This window comes from Biomphalaria glabrata, chromosome 3 (assembly GCF_947242115.1).
Source record: "Biomphalaria glabrata chromosome 3, xgBioGlab47.1, whole genome shotgun sequence".
Lineage (NCBI taxonomy): Eukaryota > Metazoa > Mollusca > Gastropoda > Planorbidae > Biomphalaria > Biomphalaria glabrata.
This window is the reverse complement of record NC_074713.1, coordinates 40,535,046-40,554,168: the sequence shown is the minus strand read 5'-3', so window position 1 is coordinate 40,554,168 and position 19,123 is coordinate 40,535,046. Positions and strand designations below refer to the sequence as shown.

At 41.4% G+C, this 19,123-nt stretch overlaps 9 protein-coding genes and 4 non-coding genes across 13 annotated transcripts; 7 read left to right on the top strand and 6 right to left on the bottom strand.

The window, feature by feature from the left end:
• The first annotated feature begins 302 nt into the window (after window positions 1–302).
• On the top strand, window positions 303–5,566 carry LOC129925101 (uncharacterized). Its single transcript, XM_056023456.1, has 4 exons — window positions 303–656; window positions 2,526–2,901; window positions 4,077–4,448; window positions 5,160–5,566. Exons 1-4 carry the CDS (start codon window positions 348–350, stop codon window positions 5,498–5,500), a joined length of 1,398 nt encoding a protein of 465 aa, XP_055879431.1. The 5' UTR covers window positions 303–347; the 3' UTR covers window positions 5,501–5,566.
• Window positions 1,124–1,242, bottom strand: LOC129925512 (5S ribosomal RNA). The gene has a single exon (XR_008777277.1). It is a non-coding gene; the product is annotated as a 5S ribosomal RNA (ribosomal RNA).
• Window positions 5,567–5,964: 398 nt separating the features above from the next.
• Window positions 5,965–6,083, bottom strand: LOC129925511 (5S ribosomal RNA). Its single transcript, XR_008777276.1, has one exon. It is a non-coding gene; the product is annotated as a 5S ribosomal RNA (ribosomal RNA).
• A 610-nt stretch (window positions 6,084–6,693) lies between these two features.
• LOC129925100 (histone H2B, gonadal-like) lies at window positions 6,694–7,240 on the bottom strand (the record flags this gene model as incomplete). The annotated part of the gene is made up of 1 exon (XM_056023455.1): window positions 6,694–7,240. A coding segment is annotated over one exon (489 nt), but the record flags the coding sequence as incomplete, so codon positions are not given.
• A 70-nt stretch (window positions 7,241–7,310) lies between these two features.
• Window positions 7,311–7,833, top strand: LOC129925374 (histone H2A). Its single transcript, XM_056025080.1, has one exon. It carries the CDS (start codon window positions 7,369–7,371, stop codon window positions 7,753–7,755), a length of 387 nt encoding a protein of 128 aa, XP_055881055.1. The 5' UTR covers window positions 7,311–7,368; the 3' UTR covers window positions 7,756–7,833.
• A 1,068-nt stretch (window positions 7,834–8,901) lies between these two features.
• LOC129925373 (histone H3) lies at window positions 8,902–9,426 on the top strand. Its single transcript, XM_056025079.1, has one exon. It carries the CDS (start codon window positions 8,955–8,957, stop codon window positions 9,363–9,365), a length of 411 nt encoding a protein of 136 aa, XP_055881054.1. The 5' UTR covers window positions 8,902–8,954; the 3' UTR covers window positions 9,366–9,426.
• Window positions 9,427–9,980: 554 nt separating this feature from the next.
• Window positions 9,981–15,240, top strand: LOC129925099 (uncharacterized). The gene is made up of 4 exons (XM_056023454.1): window positions 9,981–10,334; window positions 12,203–12,578; window positions 13,751–14,122; window positions 14,834–15,240. Exons 1-4 carry the CDS (start codon window positions 10,026–10,028, stop codon window positions 15,172–15,174), a joined length of 1,398 nt encoding a protein of 465 aa, XP_055879429.1. The 5' UTR covers window positions 9,981–10,025; the 3' UTR covers window positions 15,175–15,240.
• LOC129925510 (5S ribosomal RNA) lies at window positions 10,802–10,920 on the bottom strand. Its single transcript, XR_008777275.1, has one exon. It is a non-coding gene; the product is annotated as a 5S ribosomal RNA (ribosomal RNA).
• On the top strand, window positions 12,148–12,671 carry LOC129925371 (histone H2A). Its single transcript, XM_056025077.1, has one exon. It carries the CDS (start codon window positions 12,206–12,208, stop codon window positions 12,590–12,592), a length of 387 nt encoding a protein of 128 aa, XP_055881052.1. The 5' UTR covers window positions 12,148–12,205; the 3' UTR covers window positions 12,593–12,671.
• Window positions 15,241–15,644: 404 nt separating the features above from the next.
• On the bottom strand, window positions 15,645–15,763 carry LOC129925509 (5S ribosomal RNA). The gene has a single exon (XR_008777274.1). It is a non-coding gene; the product is annotated as a 5S ribosomal RNA (ribosomal RNA).
• Window positions 15,764–16,373: 610 nt separating this feature from the next.
• On the bottom strand, window positions 16,374–16,920 carry LOC129925098 (histone H2B, gonadal-like; the record flags this gene model as incomplete). The annotated part of the gene is made up of 1 exon (XM_056023453.1): window positions 16,374–16,920. A coding segment is annotated over one exon (489 nt), but the record flags the coding sequence as incomplete, so codon positions are not given.
• Window positions 16,921–16,990: 70 nt separating this feature from the next.
• Window positions 16,991–17,513, top strand: LOC129925372 (histone H2A). The gene has a single exon (XM_056025078.1). The coding sequence runs from the start codon at window positions 17,049–17,051 to the stop codon at window positions 17,433–17,435; it is 387 nt and encodes a 128-aa protein (XP_055881053.1). The 5' UTR covers window positions 16,991–17,048; the 3' UTR covers window positions 17,436–17,513.
• A 1,068-nt stretch (window positions 17,514–18,581) lies between these two features.
• Window positions 18,582–19,106, top strand: LOC129925370 (histone H3). Its single transcript, XM_056025076.1, has one exon. It carries the CDS (start codon window positions 18,635–18,637, stop codon window positions 19,043–19,045), a length of 411 nt encoding a protein of 136 aa, XP_055881051.1. The 5' UTR covers window positions 18,582–18,634; the 3' UTR covers window positions 19,046–19,106.
• Window positions 19,107–19,123: the final 17 nt, after the last annotated feature.

The following is a 19,123-nucleotide window of genomic DNA, read 5'->3' as shown; positions in this document are numbered from 1 at the left end:
GATACGAATAACATTATATTGAAAACTACGTTTGATGGGTATAAATCGTTGAGAAAGAACTCTTCCTATTCGGGTGGGAGTGGGAGAACTATTTTTGTTGTTGTTTGGATGAGAGGGAGGGAGGGGAAAGGTAGAGTAGTTCTTTGGTACGGTAGTGATTCATTCGTGAATGTAAGCGCCCTGAAGCTACAACCTGATTGGTTCCCATTAGTGGACTGTAGTGCGAGGAGTAACCAATCGACAATCGACGTCCGCCACGTTGAGTGAGCCAAGCGCGTCGTCAGTATAAATAGAAGTGTGCCCGCGTCGTTCAGTCAGTCGATTCGGTAAAAATCTTCTACATCAACATGTCTGGACGTGGTAAAGGTGGAAAGGGCTTAGGCAAAGGAGGCGCCAAGCGTCACCGCAAAGTATTGCGTGATAACATCCAGGGTATCACTAAGCCTGCCATCCGTCGTCTTGCTCGCAGAGGTGGTGTCAAACGTATCTCTGGTCTGATCTATGAAGAAACCAGAGGTGTCCTAAAGGTTTTCCTTGAAAATGTCATCAGGGATGCCGTCACCTACACTGAGCATGCCAAGAGGAAGACTGTCACTGCTATGGATGTGGTCTACGCATTGAAACGCCAAGGACGTACCCTGTACGGCTTTGGTGGTTAAACCATCTCGAACGCTGCATCTCACACCTCTCAAGAAAACACCGGCCCTTATCAGGGCCATCCCAAATTTTCACGAATAAGCTTGAGTCAAATGCATGTATAATGCCAACCTTATGACACAGCCAAATAATTATTTTTAATTTATTTCTATTAGCTCGCTCTGTACTTTTCCTACATGTGTTTAGCCCATTTGTTTTAATTATACATCAACGTTGATTTTGCAAAAAGTTATTAGATCTTCAATAGCAGTAGTATAAATTAAGTATGCTATTCCTAGTGATTTAATTCACAGCCGTTATTATTATTATTATTATTATTATTATTATTATTATTATTATTAAAGCTATACAATTACTCGGCTTGATTTTAGAAAACAAAATAGCCCTAATCTTAAAAATAAGAAGTAAAAGAAAATGCGGCATAATATGTAGAAAATGATAAATAATTAAAAAAAAAAAAAAAAAAAGTCTACAACACGTGGTGTTCCCAAGCGGTCACCCATCTAAGTACTAACCACGCCCGACGTTGCTTGACTTCGGTGATCGGACGAGAACCGGTATTTTCAACGTGGTATGGCCGTAGACACATTCTGGGAGATTCGGTATGTATATATAGTTATTTTTTTTTTTATACTTTTTGTTTGTTTCGGTGTTATTGTGCAAGGTTGAGTGATAAGTTAATATTGATGGCCTACCAGAAAATTCAAAGTAAACACTCTTTCTTTTCCAACCCAACTGCTGTATATATATATATATATATTTTCAACCTCTCCGCTTTCTCTCAGCACATTTTTTTTTTTTTTTTTGGGTCTATTTTAAGCGTTCGCTTTCTGATTGGTCGTACTCGGCGCGGTCGTCTGCTATTGCTACTAGATTAAAAAAAAAAAAAGAATTACCGCCAAGCTCTCGCTATTGTGAACGTGAAGAGGAATGACTGGCGTAATGTTATGTGTTGTGTTCTTCTATCCTTTGTCATGTATGTACAATTTATAAACGTTTAGTATTACTCTAGTATTATTTTTCTTTCCTATCACTAACAAAAGTAATTCGTCCCGCTATTTATTACAATAAAGGACATATTTTGCACGCTTGTTTTATTGATGCAATAATTCATAATAACCAGTCAGAAAGAATACAACAAACTAGTCTCATTTAGATTGTGCATTACTCAAGCATAATTGTGAAGTAATTGGAGGCCCTAAAAAGGGCCGTTGTGTGGGGAGGGAAAAAAAAAAGGGTGGATGGGAGGCTGCTTTATTTGCTGGTGGTGTACTTGGTGACTGCCTTGGTACCCTCACTGACAGCGTGCTTGGCCAGCTCACCAGGAAGTAGGAGACGGACGGCAGTCTGAATCTCCCTAGATGTGATGGTGCTGCGTTTGTTGTAGTGAGCCAAACGGCTAGCCTCGGCTGAGATGCGCTCAAAGATGTCATTCACAAAAGAGTTCATGATTGACATGGCCTTTGAGGAGATACCAGTGTCAGGGTGCACTTGTTTCAACACTTTGTAAATGTAGATGCTGTAGCTTTCCTTTCTCCTCCTCTTCTTCTTCTTATCGCCGGTGCGTACGGCTTTAGCCTTGCCGGCTTTCTTGGCTCCCTTTGACGATACTTTGGGTGGCATGGTTTTCGATCTGTGCGTGATACACAAAACTGAGTGGGACTGACGAAGCGGTCGCTTTATATACGAAACGGCGTGGAAATCGGGCGAGTACGCGACAGAGTACGAGCGCGTTGGACCAATCGGAGCGCTGCTTTCTCACTAACCGAAAGTCCGCTCGATTTCGTATAAAATGGGTCGAGCGGCGCGCTGATGTCTCACTCGCATATTTCTGTGTGCGCTTGTTTCATCTCTACCTACACAATAAGAAAATGTCCGGACGCGGTAAAGGAGGCAAAGTTAAAGGCAAGTCCAAGTCTCGTTCATCCCGGGCTGGACTTCAGTTTCCAGTCGGTCGTATCCATCGTCTGTTGAGAAAGGGGAACTATGCTGAGCGTGTTGGTGCCGGCGCCCCTGTTTACCTCGCTGCAGTGCTCGAGTATTTGGCTGCCGAAGTTCTCGAGTTGGCTGGCAACGCTGCCAGAGACAACAAGAAGACAAGAATCATTCCCCGTCACCTCCAGCTGGCCATCAGAAACGACGAGGAGTTGAACAAACTTCTGTCTGGCGTCACCATCGCTCAGGGTGGTGTCTTGCCCAACATCCAAGCCGTACTTCTGCCCAAGAAGTCTCAAAAGACACCAGGTGGCAAGGCATAAATCGTCATTCAACACCACTCCCACCCAAGTCACCCCAACAACACACTGTCCTTTTCAGGACAACCTCCACATATTTCAAAATTAGCTTTGACGTTCACAAACAAACGAGCTGTTACATTTGTTTATTTTATCTGTAGTTAGACATTATTATTTACATATGCAGGTCGCAACTGAGTTTGCACTGCGCTCACCCATTGCCATAATTTTTTTCCCAATTATTATTTCGCATTACTATTATGCTTACACATTTTTTTTTTTAAATTATCTGTACGCATTAACTCTTACACATTGGCTATAAGGCAGATGTTTCATTCGTTAATTACTTAGTTCGTTTAATCAAGTCACTTACTTAGATGTTGATGAATAAAAATTAATTAGTTTAAGATAATAAGGCTTGGCTACTAATAGCGAATCTGTACTTCTATGCTGCGTTTCAAACTGTGACATTACATTAAGAAACTAATAATACATTTATGCACAAGAAAAGAAACACCATCAGTTTTGTTTTGGTTTTTAATATCTAACTTTCAAAAAAAAAAAAAAAAAAAAGGAAAAAATCCCCACCACACATTTTTTTTGGTGTTTAGTTGATTTTTAAAAAAAAACACACACATACACACACATACACACAAATAAATTAATATCGATAATCAACAACTTAAAATGTGGGGGGAAAAAAATCACAGAATTAAAATTGGCGCAAACTTCAATCAATGCAAACTAAAACTAGGCCAACCGAGTACAGAACGAATGTACCAATCAGAACGAGGAGCCTCTAGAGATAAACCAATGAATGATGAATGGAGAAAAGAATACAACAAGTTGGCCTCAATAAAGTGAACGTGGTGATAATGTTTTTCTTTTTCCTGTAAATAACATCACTGATTCGTCTAAACATCTCTGTTTTCGTTCCTTTAGCTCTATCAAAGACAATATTTATTCCTTTTCATTATCATACAAGGAATTTTGTGGTGGGAAAAAAAAAAAAAAAGTTCTTACTATCAGTACCGCGGCGATATAGTTTGTTTTCGAGACGCAGCGAGCCGCGTTCAGAATGTAACGTCCAATCAAGAAACGATGTTCACGGATAGACCAATCGTTGTGCACAGGTCTAAATCTGCGCTGACGCTGCCCTATATAAGCTTGACTCGGTCGCGCGCTGAGACATTCTTGATCTCAATCAAGTCGCTCGAAACTTCGCAATGGCTAGAACCAAGCAAACCGCTCGTAAATCCACTGGTGGTAAGGCACCACGTAAACAGCTGGCCACAAAGGCTGCAAGGAAATCAGCACCAGCTACCGGAGGTGTTAAGAAGCCCCATCGTTACAGGCCCGGCACTGTCGCCCTGAGAGAAATCCGTCGTTACCAGAAGAGCACTGAGCTTCTGATCCGCAAACTGCCATTCCAACGTTTGGTCCGTGAGATCGCTCAAGATTTCAAGACTGACCTGCGCTTCCAGAGCTCTGCAGTTATGGCTCTCCAAGAGGCTAGCGAGGCTTACCTTGTCGGTCTCTTTGAAGATACCAACTTGTGTGCCATCCACGCCAAGCGTGTCACAATCATGCCCAAAGACATCCAGCTTGCCAGACGTATTCGTGGTGAGCGTGCTTAAACAAACTCCTCCCTCTTTGCCCCAAACCAGCTATCAACGGTCCTTTTTAGGACCAACACATATTCCTAAATTAGCTTTTGAGTTGACGTTATATAATTTATTGCCACCACCGTAGCTATAATATGTATACATTTTGCATGAGTGGTAAAAGAAAAAAAAACAAAAACGTACACATACCGTTGTTGGCGTTGTACATTTTTTTGCTGCCCCTCTATGGCATTTCCTTCTAATAGACCCATATATCTATTTATTAAAAGTTACAATGTTTTATTAGAGACAAAACAAAATTAAACTTGTTGGTGTTTTGCAACAAGATACGAATAACATTATATTGAAAACTACGTTTGATGGGTATAAATCGTTGAGAAAGAACTCTTCCTATTCGGGTGGGAGTGGGAGAACTATTTTTGTTGTTGTTTGGATGAGAGGGAGGGAGGGGAAAGGTAGAGTAGTTCTTTGGTACGGTAGTGATTCATTCGTGAATGTAAGCGCCCTGAAGCTACAACCTGATTGGTTCCCATTAGTGGACTGTAGTGCGAGGAGTAACCAATCGACAATCGACGTCCGCCACGTTGAGTGAGCCAAGCGCGTCGTCAGTATAAATAGAAGTGTGCCCGCGTCGTTCAGTCAGTCGATTCGGTAAAAATCTTCTACATCAACATGTCTGGACGTGGTAAAGGTGGAAAGGGCTTAGGCAAAGGAGGCGCCAAGCGTCACCGCAAAGTATTGCGTGATAACATCCAGGGTATCACTAAGCCTGCCATCCGTCGTCTTGCTCGCAGAGGTGGTGTCAAACGTATCTCTGGTCTGATCTATGAAGAAACCAGAGGTGTCCTAAAGGTTTTCCTTGAAAATGTCATCAGGGATGCCGTCACCTACACTGAGCATGCCAAGAGGAAGACTGTCACTGCTATGGATGTGGTCTACGCATTGAAACGCCAAGGACGTACCCTGTACGGCTTTGGTGGTTAAACCATCTCGAACGCTGCATCTCACACCTCTCAAGAAAACACCGGCCCTTATCAGGGCCATCCCAAATTTTCACGAATAAGCTTGAGTCAAATGCATGTATAATGCCAACCTTATGACACAGCCAAATAATTATTTTTAATTTATTTCTATTAGCTCGCTCTGTACTTTTCCTACATGTGTTTAGCCCATTTGTTTTAATTATACATCAACGTTGATTTTGCAAAAAGTTATTAGATCTTCAATAGCAGTAGTATAAATTAAGTATGCTATTCCTAGTGATTTAATTCACAGCCGTTATTATTATTATTATTATTATTATTATTATTATTATTATTATTAAAGCTATACAATTACTCGGCTTGATTTTAGAAAACAAAATAGCCCTAATCTTAAAAATAAGAAGTAAAAGAAAATGCGGCATAATATGTAGAAAATGATAAATAATTAAAAAAAAAAAAAAAAAAAGTCTACAACACGTGGTGTTCCCAAGCGGTCACCCATCTAAGTACTAACCACGCCCGACGTTGCTTGACTTCGGTGATCGGACGAGAACCGGTATTTTCAACGTGGTATGGCCGTAGACACATTCTGGGAGATTCGGTATGTATATATAGTTATTTTTTTTTTTATACTTTTTGTTTGTTTCGGTGTTATTGTGCAAGGTTGAGTGATAAGTTAATATTGATGGCCTGCCAGAAAATTCAAAGTAAACACTCTTTCTTTTCCAACCCAACTGCTGTATATATATATATATATATTTTCAACCTCTCCGCTTTCTCTCAGCACATTTTTTTTTTTTTTTTTGGGTCTATTTTAAGCGTTCGCTTTCTGATTGGTCGTACTCGGCGCGGTCGTCTGCTATTGCTACTAGATTAAAAAAAAAAAAGAATTACCGCCAAGCTCTCGCTATTGTGAACGTGAAGAGGAATGACTGGCGTAATGTTATGTGTTGTGTTCTTCTATCCTTTGTCATGTATGTACAATTTATAAACGTTTAGTATTACTCTAGTATTATTTTTCTTTCCTATCACTAACAAAAGTAATTCGTCCCGCTATTTATTACAATAAAGGACATATTTTGCACGCTTGTTTTATTGATGCAATAATTCATAATAACCAGTCAGAAAGAATACAACAAACTAGTCTCATTTAGATTGTGCATTACTCAAGCATAATTGTGAAGTAATTGGAGGCCCTAAAAAGGGCCGTTGTGTGGGGAGGGAAAAAAAAAAGGGTGGATGGGAGGCTGCTTTATTTGCTGGTGGTGTACTTGGTGACTGCCTTGGTACCCTCACTGACAGCGTGCTTGGCCAGCTCACCAGGAAGTAGGAGACGGACGGCAGTCTGAATCTCCCTAGATGTGATGGTGCTGCGTTTGTTGTAGTGAGCCAAACGGCTAGCCTCGGCTGAGATGCGCTCAAAGATGTCATTCACAAAAGAGTTCATGATTGACATGGCCTTTGAGGAGATACCAGTGTCAGGGTGCACTTGTTTCAACACTTTGTAAATGTAGATGCTGTAGCTTTCCTTTCTCCTCCTCTTCTTCTTCTTATCGCCGGTGCGTACGGCTTTAGCCTTGCCGGCTTTCTTGGCTCCCTTTGACGATACTTTGGGTGGCATGGTTTTCGATCTGTGCGTGATACACAAAACTGAGTGGGACTGACGAAGCGGTCGCTTTATATACGAAACGGCGTGGAAATCGGGCGAGTACGCGACAGAGTACGAGCGCGTTGGACCAATCGGAGCGCTGCTTTCTCACTAACCGAAAGTCCGCTCGATTTCGTATAAAATGGGTCGAGCGGCGCGCTGATGTCTCACTCGCATATTTCTGTGTGCGCTTGTTTCATCTCTACCTACACAATAAGAAAATGTCCGGACGCGGTAAAGGAGGCAAAGTTAAAGGCAAGTCCAAGTCTCGTTCATCCCGGGCTGGACTTCAGTTTCCAGTCGGTCGTATCCATCGTCTGTTGAGAAAGGGGAACTATGCTGAGCGTGTTGGTGCCGGCGCCCCTGTTTACCTCGCTGCAGTGCTCGAGTATTTGGCTGCCGAAGTTCTCGAGTTGGCTGGCAACGCTGCCAGAGACAACAAGAAGACAAGAATCATTCCCCGTCACCTCCAGCTGGCCATCAGAAACGACGAGGAGTTGAACAAACTTCTGTCTGGCGTCACCATCGCTCAGGGTGGTGTCTTGCCCAACATCCAAGCCGTACTTCTGCCCAAGAAGTCTCAAAAGACACCAGGTGGCAAGGCATAAATCGTCATTCAACACCACTCCCACCCAAGTCACCCCAACAACACACTGTCCTTTTCAGGACAACCTCCACATATTTCAAAATTAGCTTTGACGTTCACAAACAAACGAGCTGTTACATTTGTTTATTTTATCTGTAGTTAGACATTATTATTTACATATGCAGGTCGCAACTGAGTTTGCACTGCGCTCACCCATTGCCATAATTTTTTCCCAATTATTATTTCGCATTACTATTATGCTTACACATTTTTTTTTTTAATTATCTGTACGCATTAACTCTTACACATTGGCTATAAGGCAGATGTTTCATTCGTTAATTACTTAGTTTGTTTAATCAAGTCACTTACTTAGATGTTGATGAATAAAAATTAATTAGTTTAAGATAATAAGGCTTGGCTACTAATAGCGAATCTGTACTTCTATGCTGCGTTTCAAACTGTGACATTACATTAAGAAACTAATAATACATTTATGCACAAGAAAAGAAACACCATCAGTTTTGTTTTGGTTTTTAATATCTAACTTTCAAAAAAAAAAAAAAAAAAAGGAAAAAATCCCCACCACACATTTTTTTTGGTGTTTAGTTGATTTTTAAAAAAAAACACACACATACACACACATACACACAAATAAATTAATATCGATAATCGACAACTTAAAATGTGGGGGGAAAAAAATCACAGAATTAAAATTGGCGCAAACTTCAATCAATGCAAACTAAAACTAGGCCAACCGAGTACAGAACGAATGTACCAATCAGAACGAGGAGCCTCTAGAGATAAACCAATGAATGATGAATGGAGAAAAGAATACAACAAGTTGGCCTCAATAAAGTGAACGTGGTGATAATGTTTTTCTTTTTCCTGTAAATAACATCACTGATTCGTCTAAACATCTCTGTTTTCGTTCCTTTAGCTCTATCAAAGACAATATTTATTCCTTTTCATTATCATACAAGGAATTTTGTGGTGGGAAAAAAAAAAAAAAAGTTCTTACTATCAGTACCGCGGCGATATAGTTTGTTTTCGAGACGCAGCGAGCCGCGTTCAGAATGTAACGTCCAATCAAGAAACGATGTTCACGGATAGACCAATCGTTGTGCACAGGTCTAAATCTGCGCTGACGCTGCCCTATATAAGCTTGACTCGGTCGCGCGCTGAGACATTCTTGATCTCAATCAAGTCGCTCGAAACTTCGCAATGGCTAGAACCAAGCAAACCGCTCGTAAATCCACTGGTGGTAAGGCACCACGTAAACAGCTGGCCACAAAGGCTGCAAGGAAATCAGCACCAGCTACCGGAGGTGTTAAGAAGCCCCATCGTTACAGGCCCGGCACTGTCGCCCTGAGAGAAATCCGTCGTTACCAGAAGAGCACTGAGCTTCTGATCCGCAAACTGCCATTCCAACGTTTGGTCCGTGAGATCGCTCAAGATTTCAAGACTGACCTGCGCTTCCAGAGCTCTGCAGTTATGGCTCTCCAAGAGGCTAGCGAGGCTTACCTTGTCGGTCTCTTTGAAGATACCAACTTGTGTGCCATCCACGCCAAGCGTGTCACAATCATGCCCAAAGACATCCAGCTTGCCAGACGTATTCGTGGTGAGCGTGCTTAAACAAACTCCTCCCTCTTTGCCCCAAACCAGCTATCAACGGTCCTTTTTAGGACCAACACATATTCCTAAATTAGCTTTTGAGTTGACGTTATATAATTTATTGCCACCACCGTAGCTATAATATGTATACATTTTGCATGAGTGGTAAAAGAAAAAAAAACAAAAACGTACACATACCGTTGTTGGCGTTGTACATTTTTTTGCTGCCCCTCTATGGCATTTCCTTCTAATAGACCCATATATCTATTTATTAAAAGTTACAATGTTTTATTAGAGACAAAACAAAATTAAACTTGTTGGTGTTTTGCAACAAGATACGAATAACATTATATTGAAAACTACGTTTGATGGGTATAAATCGTTGAGAAAGAACTCTTCCTATTCGGGTGGGAGTGGGAGAACTATTTTTGTTGTTGTTTGGATGAGAGGGAGGGAGGGGAAAGGTAGAGTAGTTCTTTGGTACGGTAGTGATTCATTCGTGAATGTAAGCGCCCTGAAGCTACAACCTGATTGGTTCCCATTAGTGGACTGTAGTGCGAGGAGTAACCAATCGACAATCGACGTCCGCCACGTTGAGTGAGCCAAGCGCGTCGTCAGTATAAATAGAAGTGTGCCCGCGTCGTTCAGTCAGTCGATTCGGTAAAAATCTTCTACATCAACATGTCTGGACGTGGTAAAGGTGGAAAGGGCTTAGGCAAAGGAGGCGCCAAGCGTCACCGCAAAGTATTGCGTGATAACATCCAGGGTATCACTAAGCCTGCCATCCGTCGTCTTGCTCGCAGAGGTGGTGTCAAACGTATCTCTGGTCTGATCTATGAAGAAACCAGAGGTGTCCTAAAGGTTTTCCTTGAAAATGTCATCAGGGATGCCGTCACCTACACTGAGCATGCCAAGAGGAAGACTGTCACTGCTATGGATGTGGTCTACGCATTGAAACGCCAAGGACGTACCCTGTACGGCTTTGGTGGTTAAACCATCTCGAACGCTGCATCTCACACCTCTCAAGAAAACACCGGCCCTTATCAGGGCCATCCCAAATTTTCACGAATAAGCTTGAGTCAAATGCATGTATAATGCCAACCTTATGACACAGCCAAATAATTATTTTTAATTTATTTCTATTAGCTCGCTCTGTACTTTTCCTACATGTGTTTAGCCCATTTGTTTTAATTATACATCAACGTTGATTTTGCAAAAAGTTATTAGATCTTCAATAGCAGTAGTATAAATTAAGTATGCTATTCCTAGTGATTTAATTCACAGCCGTTATTATTATTATTATTATTATTATTATTATTATTATTATTATTAAAGCTATACAATTACTCGGCTTGATTTTAGAAAACAAAATAGCCCTAATCTTAAAAATAAGAAGTAAAAGAAAATGCGGCATAATATGTAGAAAATGATAAATAATTAAAAAAAAAAAAAAAAAAAGTCTACAACACGTGGTGTTCCCAAGCGGTCACCCATCTAAGTACTAACCACGCCCGACGTTGCTTGACTTCGGTGATCGGACGAGAACCGGTATTTTCAACGTGGTATGGCCGTAGACACATTCTGGGAGATTCGGTATGTATATATAGTTATTTTTTTTTTTATACTTTTTGTTTGTTTCGGTGTTATTGTGCAAGGTTGAGTGATAAGTTAATATTGATGGCCTGCCAGAAAATTCAAAGTAAACACTCTTTCTTTTCCAACCCAACTGCTGTATATATATATATATATATTTTCAACCTCTCCGCTTTCTCTCAGCACATTTTTTTTTTTTTTTTTGGGTCTATTTTAAGCGTTCGCTTTCTGATTGGTCGTACTCGGCGCGGTCGTCTGCTATTGCTACTAGATTAAAAAAAAAAAAGAATTACCGCCAAGCTCTCGCTATTGTGAACGTGAAGAGGAATGACTGGCGTAATGTTATGTGTTGTGTTCTTCTATCCTTTGTCATGTATGTACAATTTATAAACGTTTAGTATTACTCTAGTATTATTTTTCTTTCCTATCACTAACAAAAGTAATTCGTCCCGCTATTTATTACAATAAAGGACATATTTTGCACGCTTGTTTTATTGATGCAATAATTCATAATAACCAGTCAGAAAGAATACAACAAACTAGTCTCATTTAGATTGTGCATTACTCAAGCATAATTGTGAAGTAATTGGAGGCCCTAAAAAGGGCCGTTGTGTGGGGAGGGAAAAAAAAAAGGGTGGATGGGAGGCTGCTTTATTTGCTGGTGGTGTACTTGGTGACTGCCTTGGTACCCTCACTGACAGCGTGCTTGGCCAGCTCACCAGGAAGTAGGAGACGGACGGCAGTCTGAATCTCCCTAGATGTGATGGTGCTGCGTTTGTTGTAGTGAGCCAAACGGCTAGCCTCGGCTGAGATGCGCTCAAAGATGTCATTCACAAAAGAGTTCATGATTGACATGGCCTTTGAGGAGATACCAGTGTCAGGGTGCACTTGTTTCAACACTTTGTAAATGTAGATGCTGTAGCTTTCCTTTCTCCTCCTCTTCTTCTTCTTATCGCCGGTGCGTACGGCTTTAGCCTTGCCGGCTTTCTTGGCTCCCTTTGACGATACTTTGGGTGGCATGGTTTTCGATCTGTGCGTGATACACAAAACTGAGTGGGACTGACGAAGCGGTCGCTTTATATACGAAACGGCGTGGAAATCGGGCGAGTACGCGACAGAGTACGAGCGCGTTGGACCAATCGGAGCGCTGCTTTCTCACTAACCGAAAGTCCGCTCGATTTCGTATAAAATGGGTCGAGCGGCGCGCTGATGTCTCACTCGCATATTTCTGTGTGCGCTTGTTTCATCTCTACCTACACAATAAGAAAATGTCCGGACGCGGTAAAGGAGGCAAAGTTAAAGGCAAGTCCAAGTCTCGTTCATCCCGGGCTGGACTTCAGTTTCCAGTCGGTCGTATCCATCGTCTGTTGAGAAAGGGGAACTATGCTGAGCGTGTTGGTGCCGGCGCCCCTGTTTACCTCGCTGCAGTGCTCGAGTATTTGGCTGCCGAAGTTCTCGAGTTGGCTGGCAACGCTGCCAGAGACAACAAGAAGACAAGAATCATTCCCCGTCACCTCCAGCTGGCCATCAGAAACGACGAGGAGTTGAACAAACTTCTGTCTGGCGTCACCATCGCTCAGGGTGGTGTCTTGCCCAACATCCAAGCCGTACTTCTGCCCAAGAAGTCTCAAAAGACACCAGGTGGCAAGGCATAAATCGTCATTCAACACCACTCCCACCCAAGTCACCCCAACAACACACTGTCCTTTTCAGGACAACCTCCACATATTTCAAAATTAGCTTTGACGTTCACAAACAAACGAGCTGTTACATTTGTTTATTTTATCTGTAGTTAGACATTATTATTTACATATGCAGGTCGCAACTGAGTTTGCACTGCGCTCACCCATTGCCATAATTTTTTCCCAATTATTATTTCGCATTACTATTATGCTTACACATTTTTTTTTTAAATTATCTGTACGCATTAACTCTTACACATTGGCTATAAGGCAGATGTTTCATTCGTTAATTACTTAGTTTGTTTAATCAAGTCACTTACTTAGATGTTGATGAATAAAAATTAATTAGTTTAAGATAATAAGGCTTGGCTACTAATAGCGAATCTGTACTTCTATGCTGCGTTTCAAACTGTGACATTACATTAAGAAACTAATAATACATTTATGCACAAGAAAAGAAACACCATCAGTTTTGTTTTGGTTTTTAATATCTAACTTTCAAAAAAAAAAAAAAAAAAAGGAAAAAATCCCCACCACACATTTTTTTTGGTGTTTAGTTGATTTTTAAAAAAAAACACACACATACACACACATACACACAAATAAATTAATATCGATAATCGACAACTTAAAATGTGGGGGGAAAAAAATCACAGAATTAAAATTGGCGCAAACTTCAATCAATGCAAACTAAAACTAGGCCAACCGAGTACAGAACGAATGTACCAATCAGAACGAGGAGCCTCTAGAGATAAACCAATGAATGATGAATGGAGAAAAGAATACAACAAGTTGGCCTCAATAAAGTGAACGTGGTGATAATGTTTTTCTTTTTCCTGTAAATAACATCACTGATTCGTCTAAACATCTCTGTTTTCGTTCCTTTAGCTCTATCAAAGACAATATTTATTCCTTTTCATTATCATACAAGGAATTTTGTGGTGGGAAAAAAAAAAAAAAAGTTCTTACTATCAGTACCGCGGCGATATAGTTTGTTTTCGAGACGCAGCGAGCCGCGTTCAGAATGTAACGTCCAATCAAGAAACGATGTTCACGGATAGACCAATCGTTGTGCACAGGTCTAAATCTGCGCTGACGCTGCCCTATATAAGCTTGACTCGGTCGCGCGCTGAGACATTCTTGATCTCAATCAAGTCGCTCGAAACTTCGCAATGGCTAGAACCAAGCAAACCGCTCGTAAATCCACTGGTGGTAAGGCACCACGTAAACAGCTGGCCACAAAGGCTGCAAGGAAATCAGCACCAGCTACCGGAGGTGTTAAGAAGCCCCATCGTTACAGGCCCGGCACTGTCGCCCTGAGAGAAATCCGTCGTTACCAGAAGAGCACTGAGCTTCTGATCCGCAAACTGCCATTCCAACGTTTGGTCCGTGAGATCGCTCAAGATTTCAAGACTGACCTGCGCTTCCAGAGCTCTGCAGTTATGGCTCTCCAAGAGGCTAGCGAGGCTTACCTTGTCGGTCTCTTTGAAGATACCAACTTGTGTGCCATCCACGCCAAGCGTGTCACAATCATGCCCAAAGACATCCAGCTTGCCAGACGTATTCGTGGTGAGCGTGCTTAAACAAACTCCTCCCTCTTTGCCCCAAACCAGCTATCAACGGTCCTTTTTAGGACCAACACATATTCCTAAATTAGCTTTTGAGTTGACGTTATATAATTTATTGCCACCACCGTAGCTATAATATGTATACATTTTGCATGAGTGGTAAAAGAAAAAAAAACAAAAACGTACACATACCGTTGTTGGCGTTGTACATTTTTTTGCTGCCCCTCTATGGCATTTCCTTCTAATAGACCCATATATCTATTTATTAAAAGTTACAATGTTTTATTAGAGACAAAACAAAATTAAACTTGTTGGTGTTTTGCAACAAGATACGAATAACATTATATTGAAAACTACGTTTGATGGGTATAAATCGTTGAGAAAGAACTCTTCCTATTCGGGTGGGAGTGGGAGAACTATTTTTGTTGTTGTTTGGATGAGAGGGAGGGAGGGGAAAGGTAGAGTAGTTCTTTGGTACGGTAGTGATTCATTCGTGAATGTAAGCGCCCTGAAGCTACAACCTGATTGGTTCCCATTAGTGGACTGTAGTGCGAGGAGTAACCAATCGACAATCGACGTCCGCCACGTTGAGTGAGCCAAGCGCGTCGTCAGTATAAATAGAAGTGTGCCCGCGTCGTTCAGTCAGTCGATTCGGTAAAAATCTTCTACATCAACATGTCTGGACGTGGTAAAGGTGGAAAGGGCTTAGGCAAAGGAGGCGCCAAGCGTCACCGCAAAGTATTGCGTGATAACATCCAGGGTATCACTAAGCCTGCCATCCGTCGTCTTGCTCGCAGAGGTGGTGTCAAACGTATCTCTGGTCTGATCTATGAAGAAACCAGAGGTGTCCTAAAGGTTTTCCTTGAAAATGTCATCAGGGATGCCGTCACCTACACTGAGCATGCCAAGAGGAAGACTGTCACTGCTATGGATGTGGTCTACGCATTGAAACGCCAAGGACGTACCCTGTACGGCTTTGGTGGTTAAACCATCTCGAACGCTGCATCTCACACCTCTCAAGAAAACACCGGCCCTTATCAGGGCCATCCCAAATTTTCACGAATAAGCTTGAGTCAAATGCATGTATAATGCCAACCTTATGACACAGCCAAATAATTATTTTTAATTTATTTCTATTAGCTCGCTCTGTACTTTTCCTACATGTGTTTAGCCCATTTGTTTTAATTATACATCAACGTTGATTTTGCAAAAAGTTATTAGATCTTCAATAGCAGTAGTATAAATTAAGTATGCTATTCCTAGTGATTTAATTCACAGCCGTTATTATTATTATTATTATTATTATTATTATTATTATTATTATTATTATTAAAGCTATACAATTACTCGGCTTGATTTTAGAAAACAAAATAGCCCTAATCTTAAAAATAAGAAGTAAAAGAAAATGCGGCATAATATGTAGAAAATGATAAATAATTAAAAAAAAAAAAAAAAAAAGTCTACAACACGTGGTGTTCCCAAGCGGTCACCCATCTAAGTACTAACCACGCCCGACGTTGCTTGACTTCGGTGATCGGACGAGAACCGGTATTTTCAACGTGGTATGGCCGTAGACACATTCTGGGAGATTCGGTATGTATATATAGTTATTTTTTTTTTTATACTTTTTGTTTGTTTCGGTGTTATTGTGCAAGGTTGAGTGATAAGTTAATATTGATGGCCTGCCAGAAAATTCAAAGTAAACACTCTTTCTTTTCCAACCCAACTGCTGTATATATATATATATATATTTTCAACCTCTCCGCTTTCTCTCAGCACATTTTTTTTTTTTTTTTTGGGTCTATTTTAAGCGTTCGCTTTCTGATTGGTCGTACTCGGCGCGGTCGTCTGCTATTGCTACTAGATTAAAAAAAAAAAAGAATTACCGCCAAGCTCTCGCTATTGTGAACGTGAAGAGGAATGACTGGCGTAATGTTATGTGTTGTGTTCTTCTATCCTTTGTCATGTATGTACAATTTATAAACGTTTAGTATTACTCTAGTATTATTTTTCTTTCCTATCACTAACAAAAGTAATTCGTCCCGCTATTTATTACAATAAAGGACATATTTTGCACGCTTGTTTTATTGATGCAATAATTCATAATAACCAGTCAGAAAGAATACAACAAACTAGTCTCATTTAGATTGTGCATTACTCAAGCATAATTGTGAAGTAATTGGAGGCCCTAAAAAGGGCCGTTGTGTGGGGAGGGAAAAAAAAAAGGGTGGATGGGAGGCTGCTTTATTTGCTGGTGGTGTACTTGGTGACTGCCTTGGTACCCTCACTGACAGCGTGCTTGGCCAGCTCACCAGGAAGTAGGAGACGGACGGCAGTCTGAATCTCCCTAGATGTGATGGTGCTGCGTTTGTTGTAGTGAGCCAAACGGCTAGCCTCGGCTGAGATGCGCTCAAAGATGTCATTCACAAAAGAGTTCATGATTGACATGGCCTTTGAGGAGATACCAGTGTCAGGGTGCACTTGTTTCAACACTTTGTAAATGTAGATGCTGTAGCTTTCCTTTCTCCTCCTCTTCTTCTTCTTATCGCCGGTGCGTACGGCTTTAGCCTTGCCGGCTTTCTTGGCTCCCTTTGACGATACTTTGGGTGGCATGGTTTTCGATCTGTGCGTGATACACAAAACTGAGTGGGACTGACGAAGCGGTCGCTTTATATACGAAACGGCGTGGAAATCGGGCGAGTACGCGACAGAGTACGAGCGCGTTGGACCAATCGGAGCGCTGCTTTCTCACTAACCGAAAGTCCGCTCGATTTCGTATAAAATGGGTCGAGCGGCGCGCTGATGTCTCACTCGCATATTTCTGTGTGCGCTTGTTTCATCTCTACCTACACAATAAGAAAATGTCCGGACGCGGTAAAGGAGGCAAAGTTAAAGGCAAGTCCAAGTCTCGTTCATCCCGGGCTGGACTTCAGTTTCCAGTCGGTCGTATCCATCGTCTGTTGAGAAAGGGGAACTATGCTGAGCGTGTTGGTGCCGGCGCCCCTGTTTACCTCGCTGCAGTGCTCGAGTATTTGGCTGCCGAAGTTCTCGAGTTGGCTGGCAACGCTGCCAGAGACAACAAGAAGACAAGAATCATTCCCCGTCACCTCCAGCTGGCCATCAGAAACGACGAGGAGTTGAACAAACTTCTGTCTGGCGTCACCATCGCTCAGGGTGGTGTCTTGCCCAACATCCAAGCCGTACTTCTGCCCAAGAAGTCTCAAAAGACACCAGGTGGCAAGGCATAAATCGTCATTCAACACCACTCCCACCCAAGTCACCCCAACAACACACTGTCCTTTTCAGGACAACCTCCACATATTTCAAAATTAGCTTTGACGTTCACAAACAAACGAGCTGTTACATTTGTTTATTTTATCTGTAGTTAGACATTATTATTTACATATGCAGGTCGCAACTGAGTTTGCACTGCGCTCACCCATTGTTATAATTTTTTCCCAATTATTATTTCGCATTACTATTATGCTTACACATTTTTTTTTTAAATTATCTGTACGCATTAACTCTTACACATTGGCTATAAGGCAGATGTTTCATTCGTTAATTACTTAGTTCGTTTAATCAAGTCACTTACTTAGATGTTGATGAATAAAAATTAATTAGTTTAAGATAATAAGGCTTGGCTACTAATAGCGAATCTGTACTTCTATGCTGCGTTTCAAACTGTGACATTACATTAAGAAACTAATAATACATTTATGCACAAGAAAAGAAACACCATCAGTTTTGTTTTGGTTTTTAATATCTAACTTTCAAAAAAAAAAAAAAAAAAAGGAAAAAATCCCCACCACACATTTTTTTTGGTGTTTAGTTGATTTTTAAAAAAAAACACACACATACACACACATACACACAAATAAATTAATATCGATAATCGACAACTTAAAATGTGGGGGGAAAAAAATCACAGAATTAAAATTGGCGCAAACTTCAATCAATGCAAACTAAAACTAGGCCAACCGAGTACAGAACGAATGTACCAATCAGAACGAGGAGCCTCTAGAGATAAACCAATGAATGATGAATGGAGAAAAGAATACAACAAGTTGGCCTCAATAAAGTGAACGTGGTGATAATGTTTTTCTTTTTCCTGTAAATAACATCACTGATTCGTCTAAACATCTCTGTTTTCGTTCCTTTAGCTCTATCAAAGACAATATTTATTCCTTTTCATTATCATACAAGGAATTTTGTGGTGGGAAAAAAAAAAAAAAAGTTCTTACTATCAGTACCGCGGCGATATAGTTTGTTTTCGAGACGCAGCGAGCCGCGTTCAGAATGTAACGTCCAATCAAGAAACGATGTTCACGGATAGACCAATCGTTGTGCACAGGTCTAAATCTGCGCTGACGCTGCCCTATATAAGCTTGACTCGGTCGCGCGCTGAGACATTCTTGATCTCAATCAAGTCGCTCGAAACTTCGCAATGGCTAGAACCAAGCAAACCGCTCGTAAATCCACTGGTGGTAAGGCACCACGTAAACAGCTGGCCACAAAGGCTGCAAGGAAATCAGCACCAGCTACCGGAGGTGTTAAGAAGCCCCATCGTTACAGGCCCGGCACTGTCGCCCTGAGAGAAATCCGTCGTTACCAGAAGAGCACTGAGCTTCTGATCCGCAAACTGCCATTCCAACGTTTGGTCCGTGAGATCGCTCAAGATTTCAAGACTGACCTGCGCTTCCAGAGCTCTGCAGTTATGGCTCTCCAAGAGGCTAGCGAGGCTTACCTTGTCGGTCTCTTTGAAGATACCAACTTGTGTGCCATCCACGCCAAGCGTGTCACAATCATGCCCAAAGACATCCAGCTTGCCAGACGTATTCGTGGTGAGCGTGCTTAAACAAACTCCTCCCTCTTTGCCCCAAACCAGCTATCAACGGTCCTTTTTAGGACCAACACATATTCCTAAATTAGCTTT